General features: G+C 45.4%; 1 protein-coding gene across 2 annotated transcripts in view; it reads right to left on the bottom strand.

The window, feature by feature from the left end:
- PLEKHA7 (pleckstrin homology domain containing A7) overlaps window positions 1-18,450 on the bottom strand; it is a 214,173-nt gene that overhangs the window by 42,103 nt on the left and 153,620 nt on the right. For both annotated transcript variants that reach the window (XM_080815472.1, XM_080815473.1), the window contains exon 10: window positions 5,824-6,294. In XM_080815472.1, the coding sequence (XP_080671598.1) occupies window positions 5,824-6,294 (471 nt within the window). The remainder of the gene's footprint in view (window positions 1-5,823; window positions 6,295-18,450) is intronic.

Genomic DNA, 18,450 nt, shown 5'->3' with positions numbered 1-18,450 from the left:
CTCACTGCTGGCCATTTGCAGGCAACCCCCCAAATCCCAGTGCAATGGTGAGCTCCAGAGGCCAAACCAAGAAAACTAACCAATGATAGAGTGAGGGACACAGGAAGAAGTTTTGCAAGAAGAGGTAAAGAGCCCCCCAAAATAGGCAGGAAGTACCCAGAGCATCTCTGCCCCTGAGAGCAGATCCATGTGCTGGCCACCAAATCCAACCTTACCCAAAAAGAAAGCTCCAGGTCCCCTGCCCTCATACCCTGCTCTGTTCCAAGGGGCCTCCCTGTTCCAAAAGGCACCAAAGAGGATATTCTCATACAGCCACTACAAACTGGTCATATCAAAATGTAAAATCAATTTCTATAACCAATTACGTATGCAACAGATAGTCCTCACCCTACAGTCCACATTTAATTGTGCAGGACTTTCACTTTCTATACTGTTCCTCACAGTAACAGCTGAGTCCCTGATTCCATCCCCACCCCTGCCTTTTTATTACAGGCATGTAAATTACTTGAAATACCAGAGGGAAAAAATGGAAGGCTAGAATTTCAAAACAATCTCTTAGAACTTAGAATTCTAAGGGTATGTCAGTCTGTCCTCGCAAAACATCATTCTAAAGGAGTTTAATGATGGAAAACACAATATGTATCTCCAAGAACTAAAAGAACAGTTAGAAATAATTTCTTGTGTGGTCTAGACCCACGAATATAAGATCATATTACAGTGCAAATAACCCTCCTTCCTATGTCTAATGTGCCCAATCGAACAAGATTGGCATAGTCTTAATCATACAAAGCACAGCCATCCCTCTTCTGTATTTTCAAATATTGGAAGCTCCTTCGTTAAGCAGCCAGATCTACTTACTACTTGACTGTAAGAAAATACAAATGTATTATTAAGGTAAACAGCAATTCTGAGAATGCAAGATGCAATCCTTTCCAGATATAAGTGAATGATCAGAGACCATGCACTTCGCTTACTCACTGACAGCTTTCTTCTCAAAAGGGTGTCTTCAAGTCCTCACTTTTTTCTTTCAGCCCATTGAGATCTACTTCTATCACTAGACTGAAGTTCCTCTCGCTGTGCACTCAGTGACCTCCAAGGCCAATGAACTGTTTTCATCTACAGACCTCATGTCACCTTGCCCCTTAGATAAGAAAGGCTCAAACTTCCAGCTCAGATGCAAGGAAAGTCCAATGCTTTTCCCAGCCCTGTCGTCTACTTTGCAATGGACTCATCATGCTTTAGCTCCCCTGAGTGCCCCGGAGCCCCAAGCACAGGCCCTTGTGTGTAGTAGAGTAACGTAGGCTTGTGGGCTGCCAGAAGCAGTTACGTAGAGACATTTCAACCAAGAGCTTATAACTGCATTATCAGTCACACAGCTTTTGAAAGTTCTTTCTGTGCCCCTGCCACAAAGGGTTTTTCACTGGCCATGAGACCTTTTCTGATTTTTTCCTGTCCTCCTCTCCTCGTACTGTGCCTCCTAACCTAACTTGAAAATCCTAGCTCCACTCAGAAGAATGGGTCATGTCTGCCCATGTAAGCCCACTAAGGCGTTCGGTGGAACCAAAATCCCCGGTGACTGAGCAAAAGACAGCAGAAATCTTAAGGTTCCAGACACTCTTTCAGTGGCTCCCAGCCTCCTTAGAAGGCACCAACCCAAGGAGAAGTCCTCATGCCCAGCACAAACCAGACTCCTTCTAAACGAAACTCCTTCCCTCACACTCCAGTTCCCTGCTCCCCGACCCCGCCCCTGCACCCATCTCCTGCTCACTGCCTTCACAGACACTGCTTTTGTCCACCCCTTGGGCTGGAGGCTTCAGCGTTCCACCTTTGGCCCTCTGCTATGGCTCACTCTGAGCTACGGATTCTCCAGCCTGGCTGCACATCAGAGCAGGGAAGGGTGTGTTGTTAAAACTCCTGACCTCCAGGCTGTACCACATCTACCTACTAACCAAGCCCAAGTCAAACTATTAAATATCAGCTCCACCTGTGGCCCTCCTCACCTTCCCGGCCTAGATGAAGCAATTTACCAAGTCTCGTACCTACACAGCCTCAACACCTGTGTATCCTACCCATCCTCCTCAAAAGTCTCATCATCTTCACTGCTTCAGTTTGGGTCTTCCCCACCTCCTACCCAAGCTATGACTACCTTATTATACTCAATCATTGCCTCTTTCCAGACCCTTCTCCATCTCGACCACCTTCCATGTGGTCACTGGAGCAAGGAGTTAACCTGCAACAGTAATTCCCAGTGCTGGACTCAGTGCTAGCTCTCAGGTGGACAAACTAGGACACTTTGGAGGGCAATTTTGTAATAACTATCATAATTAAAATGGCATATATCCTCTGATCTAGTCGCTCCACTTCAAGGAATCTGTTCTCTAAGTACACGCGTACTCATACGCAGAGATAACGAGGCTGGGATAGTCACTGTAGCATGGTTTGTAATAGCAAATGTTTGTAACCAACCTCACTGTCCATCAATAGTGAATGGTCTAAATACCACTACAGATGCATACAATGGACTGCTCTGCTTATTTCAAATTAATGATGTATGCCTGTATGTGCTGATATGGAAAGACAGCTAGAGTACATTCAGATATTTACATACAGACTTGCGTATATACTGATACATCAAATGAAAAAAGCAAGCTGAAGGACAGGGTTAATTTTTCTTTAACAAGGTAGTTGGTCTTTAGGGAGTGAAAGTAGGTTTCCAAAATAAAGTAGAAGGACACTTGTTTTTCAGTACTTATCTTTGGTATTTGGATTTCTTTATTTACTTTGTGAGTGGATTACTGATTATTTGAGGTTACTGAAAAAAGGGAGATTTAGACATGCAGCTATGAATCTGGTGATGAAATTGTAATCTGTACAAAGAAAACTAAGTAAACCACAAGTGTGAAAATTATCAACATCAGAAAACAAAAAATTGTTCAACAAAGTAAATTTAATTACAGTACATTATGGCCCAGCTGTGAATATTTATATTGTCATAATAATATAAAAACTGACTAGTGATCTGTACAAAAATTATGCTATATTGTGAAGCCAGGATAAGGGTAAGTGTATGTCTATTGGAAAGGCACAGCGGGGAACAAGAGACTTCAAACTTTATCTTCTAGAGTAAAATGTCTATTGATAACTAAAATTGAAAAATCAAGAAGGAGCTGTGTAAGTATCTTATTTGAAAATACAGAAATAAATTGGTAAAACTACTGAAAGAATTGAAGGTGGCTGCCTCAAAGGGACAGAAATCAGGAGTAGGAAGAGATGGGGGCCATACTACTTAAATCCTTAAATTATGTGCATACATTAATTAAAAAAAAAAACTTTTAAGAGTTAGAGTAAGGAATCACTACAAACTACCATTTGCATTATGGGCAGGACACATCAGAATCACCTGGCAGATTTCTTCATGGTATACATGGACCTGCTGTTTTGGAGCTGGCATGTAGTCAGAACTGTCCAGGCTGCAAAATCTCCCCGGGTGTCCCAATGCCTCTTTCCTGCCAATACCTTTCAGACCATCGATGGCTTTCACAGGCCTCCAAGACTAAATCCAAACTCTTTAGAAAGAAATACAGGCTCATCTGAGCTCAACCCTTAGCTTTCCTATCTTCCCCTAGTTATGATTTCTCGTGCTTTTACCTCCCCTTGCCTGCCCATATTGACTACAGTTCCTAGGACATGTGACCTGCAAGAGAAAATAGCCAACTTATCATGAGTAGCTTCTCTCTGACCACACTGTCTCCTCTCCCAGATCCCCTTCTGCTGCTAACTCCTAAGCGCTGAGGTGCCATCAATGTGGTGACTGCTCCTAACCAGAACTCAAACCCCAACACCATAAACCATACCCAACTGTCTACCTGACATCTCCCGTGGATAGCTAATAGGCTTCTCAAACTTACTGTCCAGGGTGCCTGGGTGGCTCAGCTGGTTAAGCAACTGCCTCCGGCTCAGGTCATGATCCCAGAGTCCCATGACCAAGTCCCACATCAGGCTCTGCTCCCAGCTCCATGGGGAGTCTTCTCCCTCTCACCTTCTCCCCTGTAATGCTCTCTCTCACTCTCTCTCTCTCAAATAAATAAATAAAATCTTTGAAAAAACAAAAAACAAAAAACACCTTACTGTCCAAAAAGGGAACACTGACTTCCCCTGGTCTTCCTCCTAAGCCTTCCCTGTCTCAGCAACCACCTGGTTGTTCAAGTCAAAACTAGGGATCATCCTTGTTCCTCCCTTTCTCTCATCTTGAGCATCCAACTCATTAACAAACTTTGCTGTTTCAACCTCCAAAATGTATCTCAAATCTTTCTCTTTCTTTCTATTTCCACTGTTACCATCCTGGACTACTGCAACAGCATCTTCCCTGGGCTCTTCTTCCTGAATTATTAATCAGATCACATCACTTACCTGCTTAAAACTTTCCAGTGGATTCTCCTATTGCTTTTTCAAATAAAATCCAAATTGTTTTACCTTGGAGTAGGAGACCTACATGATATAATGCCTGCTAGCTTTCCAACCTCATTCAGCAGTGAGGGCACTTAGAATCACCTTCCAGGGGTGGGTCTACCTAGCCCAGCACCAAGAATAGAAGCTTCTCTCCCCTGTGTCTCTGGGAGGTAGCTTTCTGTTTTTAAGAAGACACGAAATGTGAACTGGAATTGACACCCGGTCAGTCCTAGGGTGGGAATGGGAATGTATCTTAGCTACGCCACCAAAAGTCTTCCTTTTCCTAGTCTGTCCCACAACAATGTCTACCAATTCACCGGGGGATTTCCACGATAATTTCTAAACTAACCATCTAAACTCACAACTGCCCACCTAGACCACATTCAAGAAGTTACACAACCTGCATACACGCAGCACACCCACACGCCTGGAAAGAGGCCAAGGCTATTCCCTTAGGAGCACTCATGCCTCCACAGCCCACAGAGGGAGAGTCTGGGCTCCACCAACAGGGACAATGTAGTATGGGTTTTAGAACATGTTTATCAGGCAGATAAGTCTGTGGCAGACTTGGTCTGAGCTCTGGCACATCCACCGTAGCCCCTCTAGTCCCCGGGGAGCTTTCTGAAAGTACCAGGGCTTCACTATCTCTTCTTCAGTCAGTGGCTGGTTTTAGAAGCCCGAGGATGATGAAATAATTCACTGTCTTCATAAGGAGGACAAAACACAGCGGCTTCTGGAGAAAATGCGGAAGCCGGTGACCCTGAATTCTTCACGTTCAGAAAAGTTCCCTTTTTAATCTAAAATTGTAATAAAGTACAAACAGTGCTTTGCAAATAGCAAAAACTGCATGCCCCCCACATAATTAAAAAAACACTTCTTGAAGGAATAGGTATGATAAAGCCTACTGTCAACAGTGCCTAAGCACTTCTCTGTGTGCCTGGAATTGAAAATGGATCCGTATTTACTCTAATCTCTGCAAATACTTCCCGGATGCAGAGAAGGAGTGGAGTAAGAGGAGAAGATCGGCTACTATCGACATACCCACTGTCTCAAGGCACACTCGCTGGGGAACCAAGAAGCCACCTGATGTGATCTCAGACAGGCTTGGGAGGTTCACAGACCCGGGTTTGCACTCTGGCTTTGTTTCTTACTGCGTGGCCTGGGCAGGTTCCTTCACTTCTCCAAGCCCCCGTTTCTTTGTCTGTAACTTGGGGATATCACCCTCTCCCTGCAGGGTTGTTACAGGAATTTACGGAGCTAGTGGAGGTGGAGAGTTTAAGGCCAGCATTTCCTCAGCACGTGCTGGGAAATGATAGCTCCTATTGTTATGTTATTATGCTCAGGAGTAGCAGCCATCCTGAGTCCATTACTGACCTCCTGCCGTCTCCCTTCTGGGCTTTTGCCCAGTGCTCCACCTGGGCCAGGCTGCTCTTCCTCTGGCTGTGCTTTTCATTGTTGTTCCTGGGAGGAAAGGCCCGTTGATACCCGCCGGTCCCGTTCTGCTCTCCTGGGCCATACATGCCGGGCAGCACCCCGTTCTTCTCTGCCCGCTGGGGCTGTGCTTGCTGGCCTCTCAGACCACTAGGTAAGTCCACGAACAAGGCATCCTCCTCAGCCGGCGAGTACGGGGACCTAGCCTTGCTCCTGTCCCGCTTGCCCTCCAGTGGGTCCCTCTGGGAACGGTACCGTTCTTCCTCTTGCTCCCGCCTCTCAAAGCCAAATGAATCCTCATGACTTCGATGAGGACAATCCCTCGCATGTCCAGGTCCCACGCGGCCACACTCTCGACAGGACTCTGTGTGGTTGGCCTGGGGGACCGCCTGCCGCTCTCCCTTCTCCACGTCCCTGCAATGACAGAGGCACATTTAGCCCGTTCCAGACAGCCCCAGAGGCAGCCAAGACTCCCCGAAGAACACACTCTATACGTGAATTTCCTCCGGGCCTTTGCATGGGCTGTTCCATCCACCTGGAATGTCTTTCACACCTAGTCCCTCATTCTTCCTGCCTAACTTCTACTCCTACTCTCTTGCCTGACTTCTACTTCTTCTTGCCTAACTGCTATTCCTTCTATTCGACCTGGCCTACGTGTTAGTTATCTCCCCCAGGAAGCCACTCCAGTCACATACTCCCAGTCTAGACTGGGACCTTAGCTGACTCCACTGTCACATTACTCACACTGGACCATAATTGAGTTTATTCATCTAATGCCCAAGTAGACCATGAGTTCCCTGAGGCCAGAGCCCCATCTGGCCCATTATGATATGCCCAGAACTTCTATGCAATGACTGGTATAGCGTAAGTACTTTATAAATACTCTTTAACAAGGAAATGATATATGTGACAATCTCGTGCCTTTCCCTTTTGCTCCTTGTCCAGCCGTCTATTTGAGGCAGTCCAGCTTGGATAAAAGGCTCCTGGGCCCAAGGTCTCTCCCGCTGGCATCTAGCATAGCCCAAAGGACAATTAGCGCACAATTAACATTTTCCCAATATGCTGAGCAGAAAACAGGCTCAGCAACCTCTTTATATGACTTCTTACCTAGAGCTCAAACAGGAACCCATGGGAACACAACAATCTTCTGAAGCATCACTAGTCGGATTTTAGAAATAAGGAAACTGAGGCACAGGGAAGATAAATGATTTTCCCAAGACTATAGTGTTGCAGAGCCCATGTAGTTCCCACTGCCTCTCCATGTGTGCCCACGGCCTACGTACACGCAGACCTAGAAACTGCAAAGGAGAATGGGGTGGGGGCCATCAGTCAGGATGTGAACAGAGGCTGGAGGAAGAACTTCTGGGGGCATTGAGTAGGGCTCCTTTTGTGTGGCCTGTCTCCTACTGTAAAACCTTTCTACCCCACCCGCCTTCCTTGGGGCAGGATCCTCATTATGTCTACATCCCATTACTTGATAACAGGGACAGAGCAGCAGCTCCATAGGCTTTGCAGAATTTAGACTGGGGAAGAAGGAGAATGCACTCCAGCCTAGCCCAGAAAATTACCAAGGATCCTTGGCTGGGGCAGCCAGTTTCCTTGATAAAATGGTCCTGGCCTTGAGCTCCATCACTCCTCAGAGGACCGAGCTCTCCATCTCAACGTGAAAGCATACAGTGGAAATGCTGCTGCATTTACATCTTTGTGGCCACATACCAGGCATCCTTACAACAACCTAGGAACCTCAGCTACCAATAATCAGCACAGACTCAGGGCAGAATCAATCCAGTCTGGGAGACAGTTGAAATATCAATGTAAAGTAACAATATAACACCTAAGGAAAGCAATCACACATCTCACTGTCCATGTACTCTCCCGACCATCCATGAAAACACAAAGCTCTGTTTAAAAAAAAAAAAAAAAACAAAAAAAATCAATTTCAGCATTTCAATTTTCATTTGGGGATCACCTCCCTGCAACTCCCAATCCATATAGTCTAGGTGCTGCTGACTCTACTAGTCCCTGTCCGGCTGAGACTCCCAGTCTCAGTGACTAGTTCGGGGGTTAACACATCACCTATCCCAAACCTGGCAGAATTAGTTCTGGGGCTTTGGCTGGAGCGGGTCTCAAGCTGCTATAACTATATGGGAATCAGCTATTTGAGAATGAAACCAACACCAAAGAAAGCAGATGGAGAGAAACAGAATCCTAAAAACTTGGCCTGAGCTCTGAGATTTAGCCATACCTAAACCAGATATATCCTTGGACTTTTTGGTTGTGAACCAATAAATTCTCTTTCTCACTTAAGTTAGTCTGAGTTTGGTCTCGGTTACTCTTAGCGGATGGAGTCCTGTTACATCACCTTATAATGACATATTCAGATTGTGATCTCTGAGGGCCCTTCCATTCTATAAGCTCCAGCAGTGGGAATATCTGGGAAATATTCAGGGGCTATACTTCAAGAAAAAGCAATTCTTACTGTACGTTCATTAAGGGACAACTCTTTTCCACAGTGTACATTATAGGTTTTAACTTTGTTGTCCTTTCTTCCTTTAATCCTCCATTAACTGCATCAGTGTAACCCCAACCAGTAGCCTTCAGGTTGCCTAAGTTGGCCTTTATCTTCTTTACTGTTTCTCACACTAGGTGGGGGAAACCCCCCAGGTGATCTGTGCTAAAGCTGTTGCCTCAAGGACTGGAGCTCTGGCTGCCCTCAGGGTCACACACCAGCCAAGTCACTGAAGCTTGATAACCTGGTTACTCTAGTTGCGAGACCTAAGTAACTATCCCTCCTTGTGATTTCCACACCAACGATAAACAGCACTTGGTCACAAAAACCAGATTGTGAAACAACCATGCTACCTACATAAATGACACTAGAACTTAAAGGAAAAAGGGGTTTCCTCAACTCCAGAAATCAAGGACTGTGGGTATGATGCCTCAGCCCAAGCAACCGTAACGGGGATTTTCCTTTCTTTACCAATCAACGTCCACGGATTTACTGAGCAACTATCTATCCCCACTGGGGCAGGTACTTGGAGGTATAAGAAGGTAGCAGAGAAAACGGTCCCTGCAATCAAAGCCAGACAACCCTAGAGCCTGATTTAATCATGGTAGCCACATTTACTACTGTTCTCATTAAGTGATCCCAAATTGGGGAGGTTTCCAGTCTTTTCTCACCATGGAGCTAATTTATAATTATAAATCTTAGTCTGCACATACAATGTATACACGCTCACATGTGCTAGTACATCCTGGTGATAAAGTTGATAGAGAATGACCAATCCTTTTGTCAGATTAACACCACCATTTACTGCAAAATAAGCCTTAAAGACAGTGGCTTAAAGCATGGTAGTCTGCTTGCCACCTGGCAGCCTTCTAGGCCCTCAAACTTGGGATTATGAACAGCTCTTGGTCTCTTGACTGCTGGGACTTACATAAGATGCCTTTGTGCTCAAAATAACCCAGGCTAGGGGCGCCTGGGTGGCTCAGTGGGTTAAAGCCTCTGCCTTCGGCTCAGGTCACGATCCCAGGGTCCTGGGATCGAGCCCCGCATCGGTCTCTCTGCTCAGCAGGGAGCCTGCTTCCCCCTCTCTCTCTGCCTGCCTCTCTGCCTACTCTCTCTCTGTCAAATAAATTTAAAAATAAAAAAAAATAAAAAATAAAAATTTAAAAAAAAAATAACTCAGGCTATGGCTGTAGGTAAGAAAGATGAAGGTTATGTCCTCTACTCCCCCATCTTAACTGACTTAAACAGTTAACTTACTAAGATATATGATTTAAGGAAAAATGTTTTCTGGTTTTCCCCCCATCTCCCTACATTCCCTACAATTTTAACAGCCAACTTCTCAAATCAGGAGATCTGTCACAAAATAGATTTGCAACGCTCCATTTAGCACAATGGTGGGAAAGAATGAAACACCCCTCAGTTCTCAATGACTGTATCATTCAGAGAAGTCGGCTATGCAGGGCACACATGTTTAGCTAAGGTGACACAAGCCTTTCCAATGCAGGTCACTACTATTATTGTGAGCACTGGACTCAGTGACTCTTCAAAGTCACAAGGAATTCTTGGCATTCGGTGACCACTGTTGGCCAAATGTGTCGAACCCAGTGGGCACAGGGTTTAGTGCCGGTGAAATCCGGTTTCAAGGGTTGGTTCCACCCAATACAAGCTGGGTGACCTTGAGCAAGTCTCTGACTTCTCTGGTTTCATGTTTCTTATCTGCAAAATGGGGATAACAACCCCTGTTTCATTGGACTGTAGTGAGAACTAAAGGAGACAGTGCACAGAAAGAGCACAGCACAGTGTCTGACACACAGCACGCCCTCAAACACACATGCGCTGACTACCCAATACCTATTCTCTTCCTCTTCCTTGACCCCATATTTTCTAAGTGGCAATGTGTCCAGCAAAAAGTCATATTTCCCAACCTCCTCTGGAGCTGAGGGTGACCATGTGACTTAGATCTGGCCAAGAAGATGTTAAGATGTACACAGAAATTGCTGGGTGGGTCTTCCAGGAAAGTCTAAAAGAAGTCACACTTAGCTGGCTTAGCTAATCCTCCCCTTCTTCTGCCTGGAATTTAGACTACGTTGGATTCCAAGGTGATAAAAGTAAGGATAAAAGCCACCTGCTAAAACCTGGGTAGAAAGTGAGAAAGAGCCTGGACCCCTGCTGGCATCATGGAGATACTATACCAGCCTGGATTTGTGTTATGTGAGGAAAGGGAAACCCAATTTGATGATGCTGTCCTAAATTGGGTTGTTCTATTACGAGCAACCAGACACAATCCCTAACCTGTTACAAGGGGCTAAACATTATTAGCAGAGATTGGGTCCCTCCATTTTTAGCACATCACGGCAATCTCTGTGTCTGCTTAGAACACATTTTTTTTTTTTTAAGATTTTACTTATTTATTTGACAGGCAAAGATCACAAGTAGGCAGAGAGGCAGGCAGAGAGAGAGCTGGAAGCAGACTCCCCGCTGATCAGAGAGCCCGATGCGGGGCTCGATCCCAGGACCCTGAGATCATGACCTGAGCCAAAGGCAGAGGCTTTAACCCACTGAGCCACCCAGGTGCCCCGAACATATTCTTTTAAAAAAAAAAAAAAGATTTTATTTATTTATTTGACAGACAGAGACACAATGAGAGAGGGAACACAAGCAGGGGGAGTGGGAGAGGGAGAAGCAGGCTTCCCGCTGAGCAGGGAACCCGATGCGGGGCTCCATCCCAGGACCTTGGGATCATGACCTGAGCTTAAGGCAGGCGCTTAACCGACTGAGCCACCCAGTGCCCCTACTTAGAACATATTCTTGTCTCCTCCTGCAAGTGAGAAAGCACTCACCTCAGACTGGTGATACTTCTCTCTTCTTCATTTTCTTCACAAGAACTTAGAAGTTAACAGATCATACCAAGCACTGATTATTATTTTATTCTGCATCTAAACCCTTTATCTCACCAGGAAATAAGAACTACTATTTCCTTCTATCTTAATGCTAAACACATGCACACACCGTACACATTAACTCTTATTCAAAGACTTGGGTGGGAAGACAAATGACAGCTTGTAGGGCCTTGGTTGGACTTTGGTCCAGTGGCAGATACAACCCTACCATCAAAATCCCACTAGAGGATCCCTTCCTACTCTCCACACCTAAATGACCAAACTAGGAATTCAAGAACAAGGGCCAGGCCACCGATATTCTTAGAGAGTTTAGTCTGAACCAGATTAGGTAGCGGAAGTCCTGCCCTGCTCAGCCTGTGTTGACAGAAGCTGAGTCCTGAGCATTGAACCTAGTCTCAGGAGGACAGTGGGCTCAACAGTCAGAACTGACCCTAGGCACAGTTCGTAGACTTGTACAAAAAGCTGAAGAGAAAGGGGCCCAAAGTATCTTGGGAGCCTATGGCAGGTTTGGTCACTTAAATTAGTCCCTAGCATTTAAGGAAGGAAATGGCTGGAGAGAAATAGAGACAGGAGGCTGTTTCTCCTCTCCCCCAGAGTTAAATAGGGCAGTCCCCCTGGGAGTGGAGCAGATATCTGGCTCCCTTTCATAGTCTATTCTAAATTAACAATAGAGGGCTTTACCGCTCTGACGACACGCTCCCCAGTTCTCCAGGCTGTCCTCCCCAAAAGAAGAGCAGGGTTAAAGATTAAATGGAACACCAGACTGCCAAGCTGAGGTGCCTCTTGCCTCAGAGATGTAGCTACTGGCAAAGTCCCTTGTGAAATTTTAAGGATGGACACATCAGATAAAAGAGGTCTGGTCACTCCAGGTCTCTTCGCTCTGACCAACTTCATTCACCTCCCATCTCCCTACAGCAGTCACAGTTGCAGGCCATTCATTTTTTTGTGGCCAGTGCCTAGTTGTTATTACCATATGTTGGGTCCTAATATGTGCCAGGAACTTGACATAGACCATCTCTAATGCCTACAACAATCCTGCAAGGTCAGTACTGTCAAGCCCAGAGCGGCTGAGGGCGTTCAGTAAGCACCAGATTATCTACAACAAATGGTCTCTACTAAAGAATGGGGACAGTGGCAGCAGCAGTCATCACGGAGCACTCACGAAATGCAAAACCCTGAGCTAATAAGCAAGTTAAATATATTACCTCCTCTTATCATTGTACAATCCTCCAAGGCTAGAGATATTATTCATCTTTCATTATAGGTAATAAAAGTGAAGCTCTAAGAGGTTAACTATCTTGCCTTGAGTCACACAACCAGTGACATAAGCAGGACACAAACCCATCTGATCTGACTCCAAAGCCCTGTACCTGGTTGAAAACATCCCCACAAATTACTTCTGCTCAGGGCCCAAGGGGCTTGTCCAACCTCAGGTGTTCCTGATACACTTTACTCAAAATGACCTGGTTTGGAACGCCAAACATTTAGTTCTCTGAAGACAGTGCAGATAGCCAGCACTGTATGGGCCATTTCTGAGGAGGACGAGTCCCCACATGTCAATCCCACAACAGTGGTCAGATCACTCTGAAACACCCCAACTCCTTATTTGAACACCTAACAGGTAGAGGTTTTACAGCTGTTTTGTTCATCCATCCATCCACCCACCTGCCCAGCCAGCCAAATATCCACGCATCCATCCATTAACGGATCGCTTACTATGTGCCATTGTTCCATTTTCAAGGAGTTTACAGACGACTAGGGTTGACAATGAGAAAGCAGGCCAACAGAACTTGAGCACGAAAGTCCTGTGCAAAAGGAACGACAAGCTGGGGCATCTGACACTCTGAAGGGTCAGAGAAGGAGCAAATAACACCTAGGCGAAGGCCCGAAGCATGCACTGGCGTTTTCCTAATAAGGCTGAAGGCTGGGGGAGCAGAGGAGCAAGGCCCAGATGGATCCTGGGGCCTTATGAGATGGACCATGGACCTCCATCTCTCACCCAGATCCCATCAACAGCCCATTTTCCCCCTTGCTCTCTGAGATGCAGCCACCCTCCCTGGCTTTCTGTTTCTTGAATAAACCAAGCTCATTCTTGCCTCAGGGTATTTGAAAGTGCCATTCCTTCTGCTTAAAGCCCTCTGCCTCAGCCTCATTTATCAGCTGGGCCTCTCCCCCGCATCTTCCCTAACCACCCAAACAACAGTGGCTACTCCCTGCCCCCTTGTCCCTCTCATCCCATCATCGTATTTTACTGCCTTCATGCATGGATCATGACAGAAAATCGTCTTGTTGTTTACATGTTTATGATCGGTCTCCACCATCCCCACCCAAGAATGCGTGGGACTTCACCTCTTTGTTTGAACGCGGCTGTATTTCTCAGCATCTTCAACAGTGTCTGATGCACAATATGCTCTCAATAAAATCCTTGTAGAATAAAAGACTAAACAGATGAACACATGCACACATGCACCTCATTCAAGTTCAGTATGGTTGGGGCACAGAGAATGGGGAATAGCAAGACATGAGCCAAAGGAGTGGTTGGGACCAGACCCAGGCAGGGCTCAAAATCCCCGAGGAAACTGATTTTTACTCCAAAAGTGATTAGACTCTAAAGTTCCTCCGGTCCAGGAGGACTACAAGACAGGACTACAGTTACACAGAGACCAGAGAGGTTTGGAAACAGAAAAGACGTAAGTTGTCTTCTGATAGGCTCTCCTGTTTTAGCTGCTTGTCAGTTTTGTGAGCTATAAAGGCAAGTTGACCTCCTTGCTTACTGCTTTAACTTGTTGGAGAGGACAAAACATCCTCAGACATGAGACAAAAAAAAAGTCCAATGCAAGGGAGTTGGGAGGAGAGATGTCAAGACAGTCCAAAGTCCGGCAAGTGGAAGAACATGGAAACGGGGGGAAGAAATTATGAACAGAAGGAGTTAGCAAGCAGGCTCTGGCAGCACTGCAGCAGTAGCCCTTCTGGTGTGTGGGATGGGATCTTAATACATGAATGAGGGGCGCCTGGGTGGCTAAGTCGTTAAGCATCTGCCTTTGGCTCAGGTCATGATCCCGGGGTCCTGGGATTGAGCCCCACATCAGGCTCCCTGCTCAGAGGGAAGCCTGCTTCTCCCGCTCCCACTCCCTCTGCTTATGTTCCCTCTCTCGCTGTCTCTCTGTCAAATAAATAAAATAAAATCTTAAAAAAAGAAGAATACGTAAATGAATTTCTATCAAGAGACTCTGAAGCCTGTGTAGGAAGCAAGGGGATAAAGTCAGGAGTTGCAGCAGGGGTGCTCAGCTCTTCTCCTGGGTCAGAGGAATGAAATGGGAAGAGGTTGGAGCAGGAAGGAGGGGAGGGGCAGGTGGAGAGATGGTGCTAGAGCTTGGGCAGAAGAGAACCACAACTCACACTGCTGTGAGATGAGTACATCCTGATAAGGGAAAGAGTGCAATTTGTTCCTAGAAGACTCCTCATCAATGTGATCCAGAGGATGAACAATGAGACTGGAAGGGTGTAAAGAAAAAAAGAGCCCATGACATTGCTAAACCAAACCCTATGGAGGGCAGCATATCTGCTATAAGGTATTTTGGGTATCTTATGAAGTAAGCACTTTATACATTCATTTTTTAAAAACAATCTATTTATTTGAAAGAGCATGCATGCGTGAGAGAGAGAAAGCATGAGCAGAGGCAGAGGGAGAAGCAGACACCCCGCTGAGCAGGGAGCCTGATGTGGGGCTCCATCCCAGAACCAGAGCCAAAGGCAGATGCTTAACGGACTGAGCCACCCAGGTGCCCCTACATTCATTTATTTGATTTAAAACTTAACACTTGTAATAGCCCTGTGGACTAAGAAAAACTGAGCTTTAATAAGCATACCTAATCTATACAAGTGACTCAGCTAGAAAGTAGTAGATCTGGGATTTGAACCCATATCTATCTGACCTCAGACACTAAACTCTGGGAAGAAAACTAAAGATAAAAGAAACCAATACAAAAAAAAAAAAAAAAAAAAGAAGAAAGAAACCAATACAGGAGAAAGTAAGGGGTGAATCAGCTGGCCTGGATGTTCATTGTCTGTGCCTCCTTTATCCCATCCCAGTGAGTCATTTCCCCTTCCTCTGCCCACAGTCCCGGCACTGACTTGGGCATTCACCCCTACCTCACCCTCAGTCCCTGGGGTCTGGCTCTCAGAAGTGAAGCATGTATCCCGGGCTTGTGCCAGTCAGCATGAGCATTCCCTGGCCACAGGACATGGTATAGGGTTTAAATGTGATCTAAGCCTGTCTAATCAGAATGGCTCTGAACAAGACTCTGGCTCTTTTCTGCTGGACTTTTACCCCCGGACGACAGGACTCCAGGGCTCCAGCAGCTACCTTGCCATCAGATCTAGGATCTTTCAGGGACCTCCACATGCAGTTGAAGAATGAATCCAAACTAGAGGAGGCCAGAGCCTAGAGCCTGAGATAATGACTTCTAATATGGTCTGAGTCTTGAGCCTACATGTTTCTAAAGCTAGACCTATCCTGAACTTTTCACTGAAGATAACCAACGAATTGCTCCCTTTTTAAGATGAATTTAGGGGCACCTGGGTGACTCAGTCAGTTAAGCGTCCACATTTGGTTCAGGTCATGATCCTGGATTCCCAGGATTAAGCCTGGCATCAGGCTTCCCGCTCAGTGGGGAGTCTGCTTCTCCCTCTCCCTTTGCCCCTCCCCCTGCTCATGCTCTCTCATTTACTAATAAGTGAATGAAATCTTTAAAAAAAAAAAAGATAAATTTGTCTGCATTTTCTGCTACCTTAATCAGAAGTCCTACTATATATACCACATACATAAAGCATCTGTCCGTATGAATAAGATCAGAAGCATCTGGTGAGAATCAAGTTGGGCAGAGACTGATACATGACCACTGGGGTCCCCCACTTAACACAGATGGAGGTTTTCCAAAGCACATCACCAAACTGGAGGAGAAAGAAGATTTAGTACTGCCTGATGAATAATTCTAACTAACCAAATGTCTGAACATCTTATTCTGGGAAAACAGAACATTTAATAAGTCTGGATTTGCTTAGCTAACTATTTCATCTCTCAGAAAGCTAAAGGAAAATGTTATTCTGCCTTTATGCAGACTCAGAAGGTAAAACAAGTTGGGTTTTTGGTTTGTTTGTTTGTTTTTAAGAAAGGAATCTTGGGCGAGCATGATTATGGGATTTTCAGAATTTAGTAAGGGCATAATAAGAACAAAAGTTAAAAGTTCAGAGAAAATCTAGGGACAATAGCCTGAGACCCTAAAAGGAAGGCAGCCCAACAGATAAGAGATGGAACCTGTCTGAAACAGAATCTGGGGATAGTTAGGTACAAAATCTTCAGTTAGGAAAAATTAAAAAAAAAAAATAGCCAAATCTCAGCTAGCAAATTAATCCTGAATAGTTTGAGGCAGGCATCATTTTTCAATCACAATACTCCTTCCTGTTAAGCCTGATTTCATTCTCATGGCTACCTTTGGCCCAGTGCCCTAGTCAGCCATGATGAATTGAGCAGAAATGGGACCCCACGAAAGAACCCATTTGCCACTGCTGGTCTAAAGGAGCCGGTACAATAACAGAGGCAGCTCTCGGAGCTCAAGTTAGAAAAGGAAGGTGAGGCACGAAATCAAGCACAGATGCACATGCACAGTGGATGGGCCCACAGGAATGATGGCAAGAAGGGCAGAGTCTAGAAGGAGCCGAACTTCGCTTATTTAAAGCAAAGCAAAACAAAAACAAACTTTCTATTTTTCTAAGAATTAAAATGAAGGACGGGAGGGCTTTAAAAGAATATGAGACGTGGGTATCTCTGCTTGAGGAAGATGATGCACATAAATAAAGCTGAATGCTTTAACTTCCGGATTTAGTTTCATATCTTCATCAAGAAGTATGATCTTCTCTGTAAAAAGGAAAACAACCTCAGTTATGAGAGACTGAAAGTCCAAGACCAGAAGGAAGATGGGAAAGGCCCCAGGTGTCAGCATCCCAGTGCCCTAAGGGAACTCAGAAAAAGGCTCAAGAAACCTCTCAGGTGATTTCTGAAGAATCAAAGAGAATGGGAAAATGGCCAAAATATTAGAGACTGGCAAACAGCATCCTGATTTTCAAAAGAAGGGAAAATCAGATTCCATTCACCATAAGACTGGACGGCCTACCACCAACCTAGAGGCTAAGCAGCATCCCTAACTGGGCAGATTTCACAGCACACAGGAAAGAAAGCACCAGGAAAAGGCAAATGGCTCAGTAGAAAAATGGGCAGAGGACAGGTACAGGCAGTTCACTGAAGGGGAAACAGAAGCCCCCAATAAACACAAAAGATTTCCACCATCACGCAGATACACATTGAAATAACCAGATACTGTCTTTTTTTAAGATTTAATTTATTTATTTGACAGAGAAGAAAGAGAGAGAGAGAGGGAACACAAGCAGGGGGAGTGGGAGGGGAGGAAGCTGAGCAGGGAGCCCGATGCGGGACTCGATCCCAGGAACCTGAGATCATGACCCGAGCCGAAGGCAGACGCTCAATGACTGAGCCACGCCACCCAGGTGTCCCTAACCAGATACTATTTATCTACACAGCAGTTCAGCAAAAAATTTAAAAGCTCGACAATATCAACTACTGGCAAAGATGTGGTGAGATGAGTACTCTCGTTAGGGGACTATACTGCTTTCTTTAAAGGGCAACTTAGTATACTGATTTAAATTAGAAACGCATTGTATTCTCACCCGGCAATCTGAAAGGCACACATGCAGAGGCCTGTAAAAGGCTTTTCATTATAGGACTATTTATAATGGTAAAAGTTGAGGAAAAAAATAAACCATCCAAGGCTGGGAGCATTATGGTCCTATAAAATGCCATATACAACAGTCCAAAATAAAGCTGATACACACACACTGGTAAGGAAGGATTTTGCAGGGCGGGGAGGTTGATGAGCTAAAACACACCAAATGAAATCCACTTGCAGTCGCTGAAAAATCCTTCCTTTAGGTTGCTGGAGAACAACCTTTTGTTCTGAGGCCTCACTGACAGAACACAGTCAAGGGGGCCTCTAAGCAGAGCACAGTGTCCAGATGGTGAAATACAGGCCCATGCCAGAGGAGGACCGGCCAACGCACACCCTGACTTTTCCAGAGCTCTCCTAC

Source organism: Martes martes (assembly GCF_963455335.1).
Source record: "Martes martes genome assembly, chromosome: 10".
NCBI lineage: Eukaryota > Metazoa > Chordata > Mammalia > Carnivora > Mustelidae > Martes > Martes martes.
This window is presented reverse-complemented; position numbering and strand designations above follow the sequence as displayed.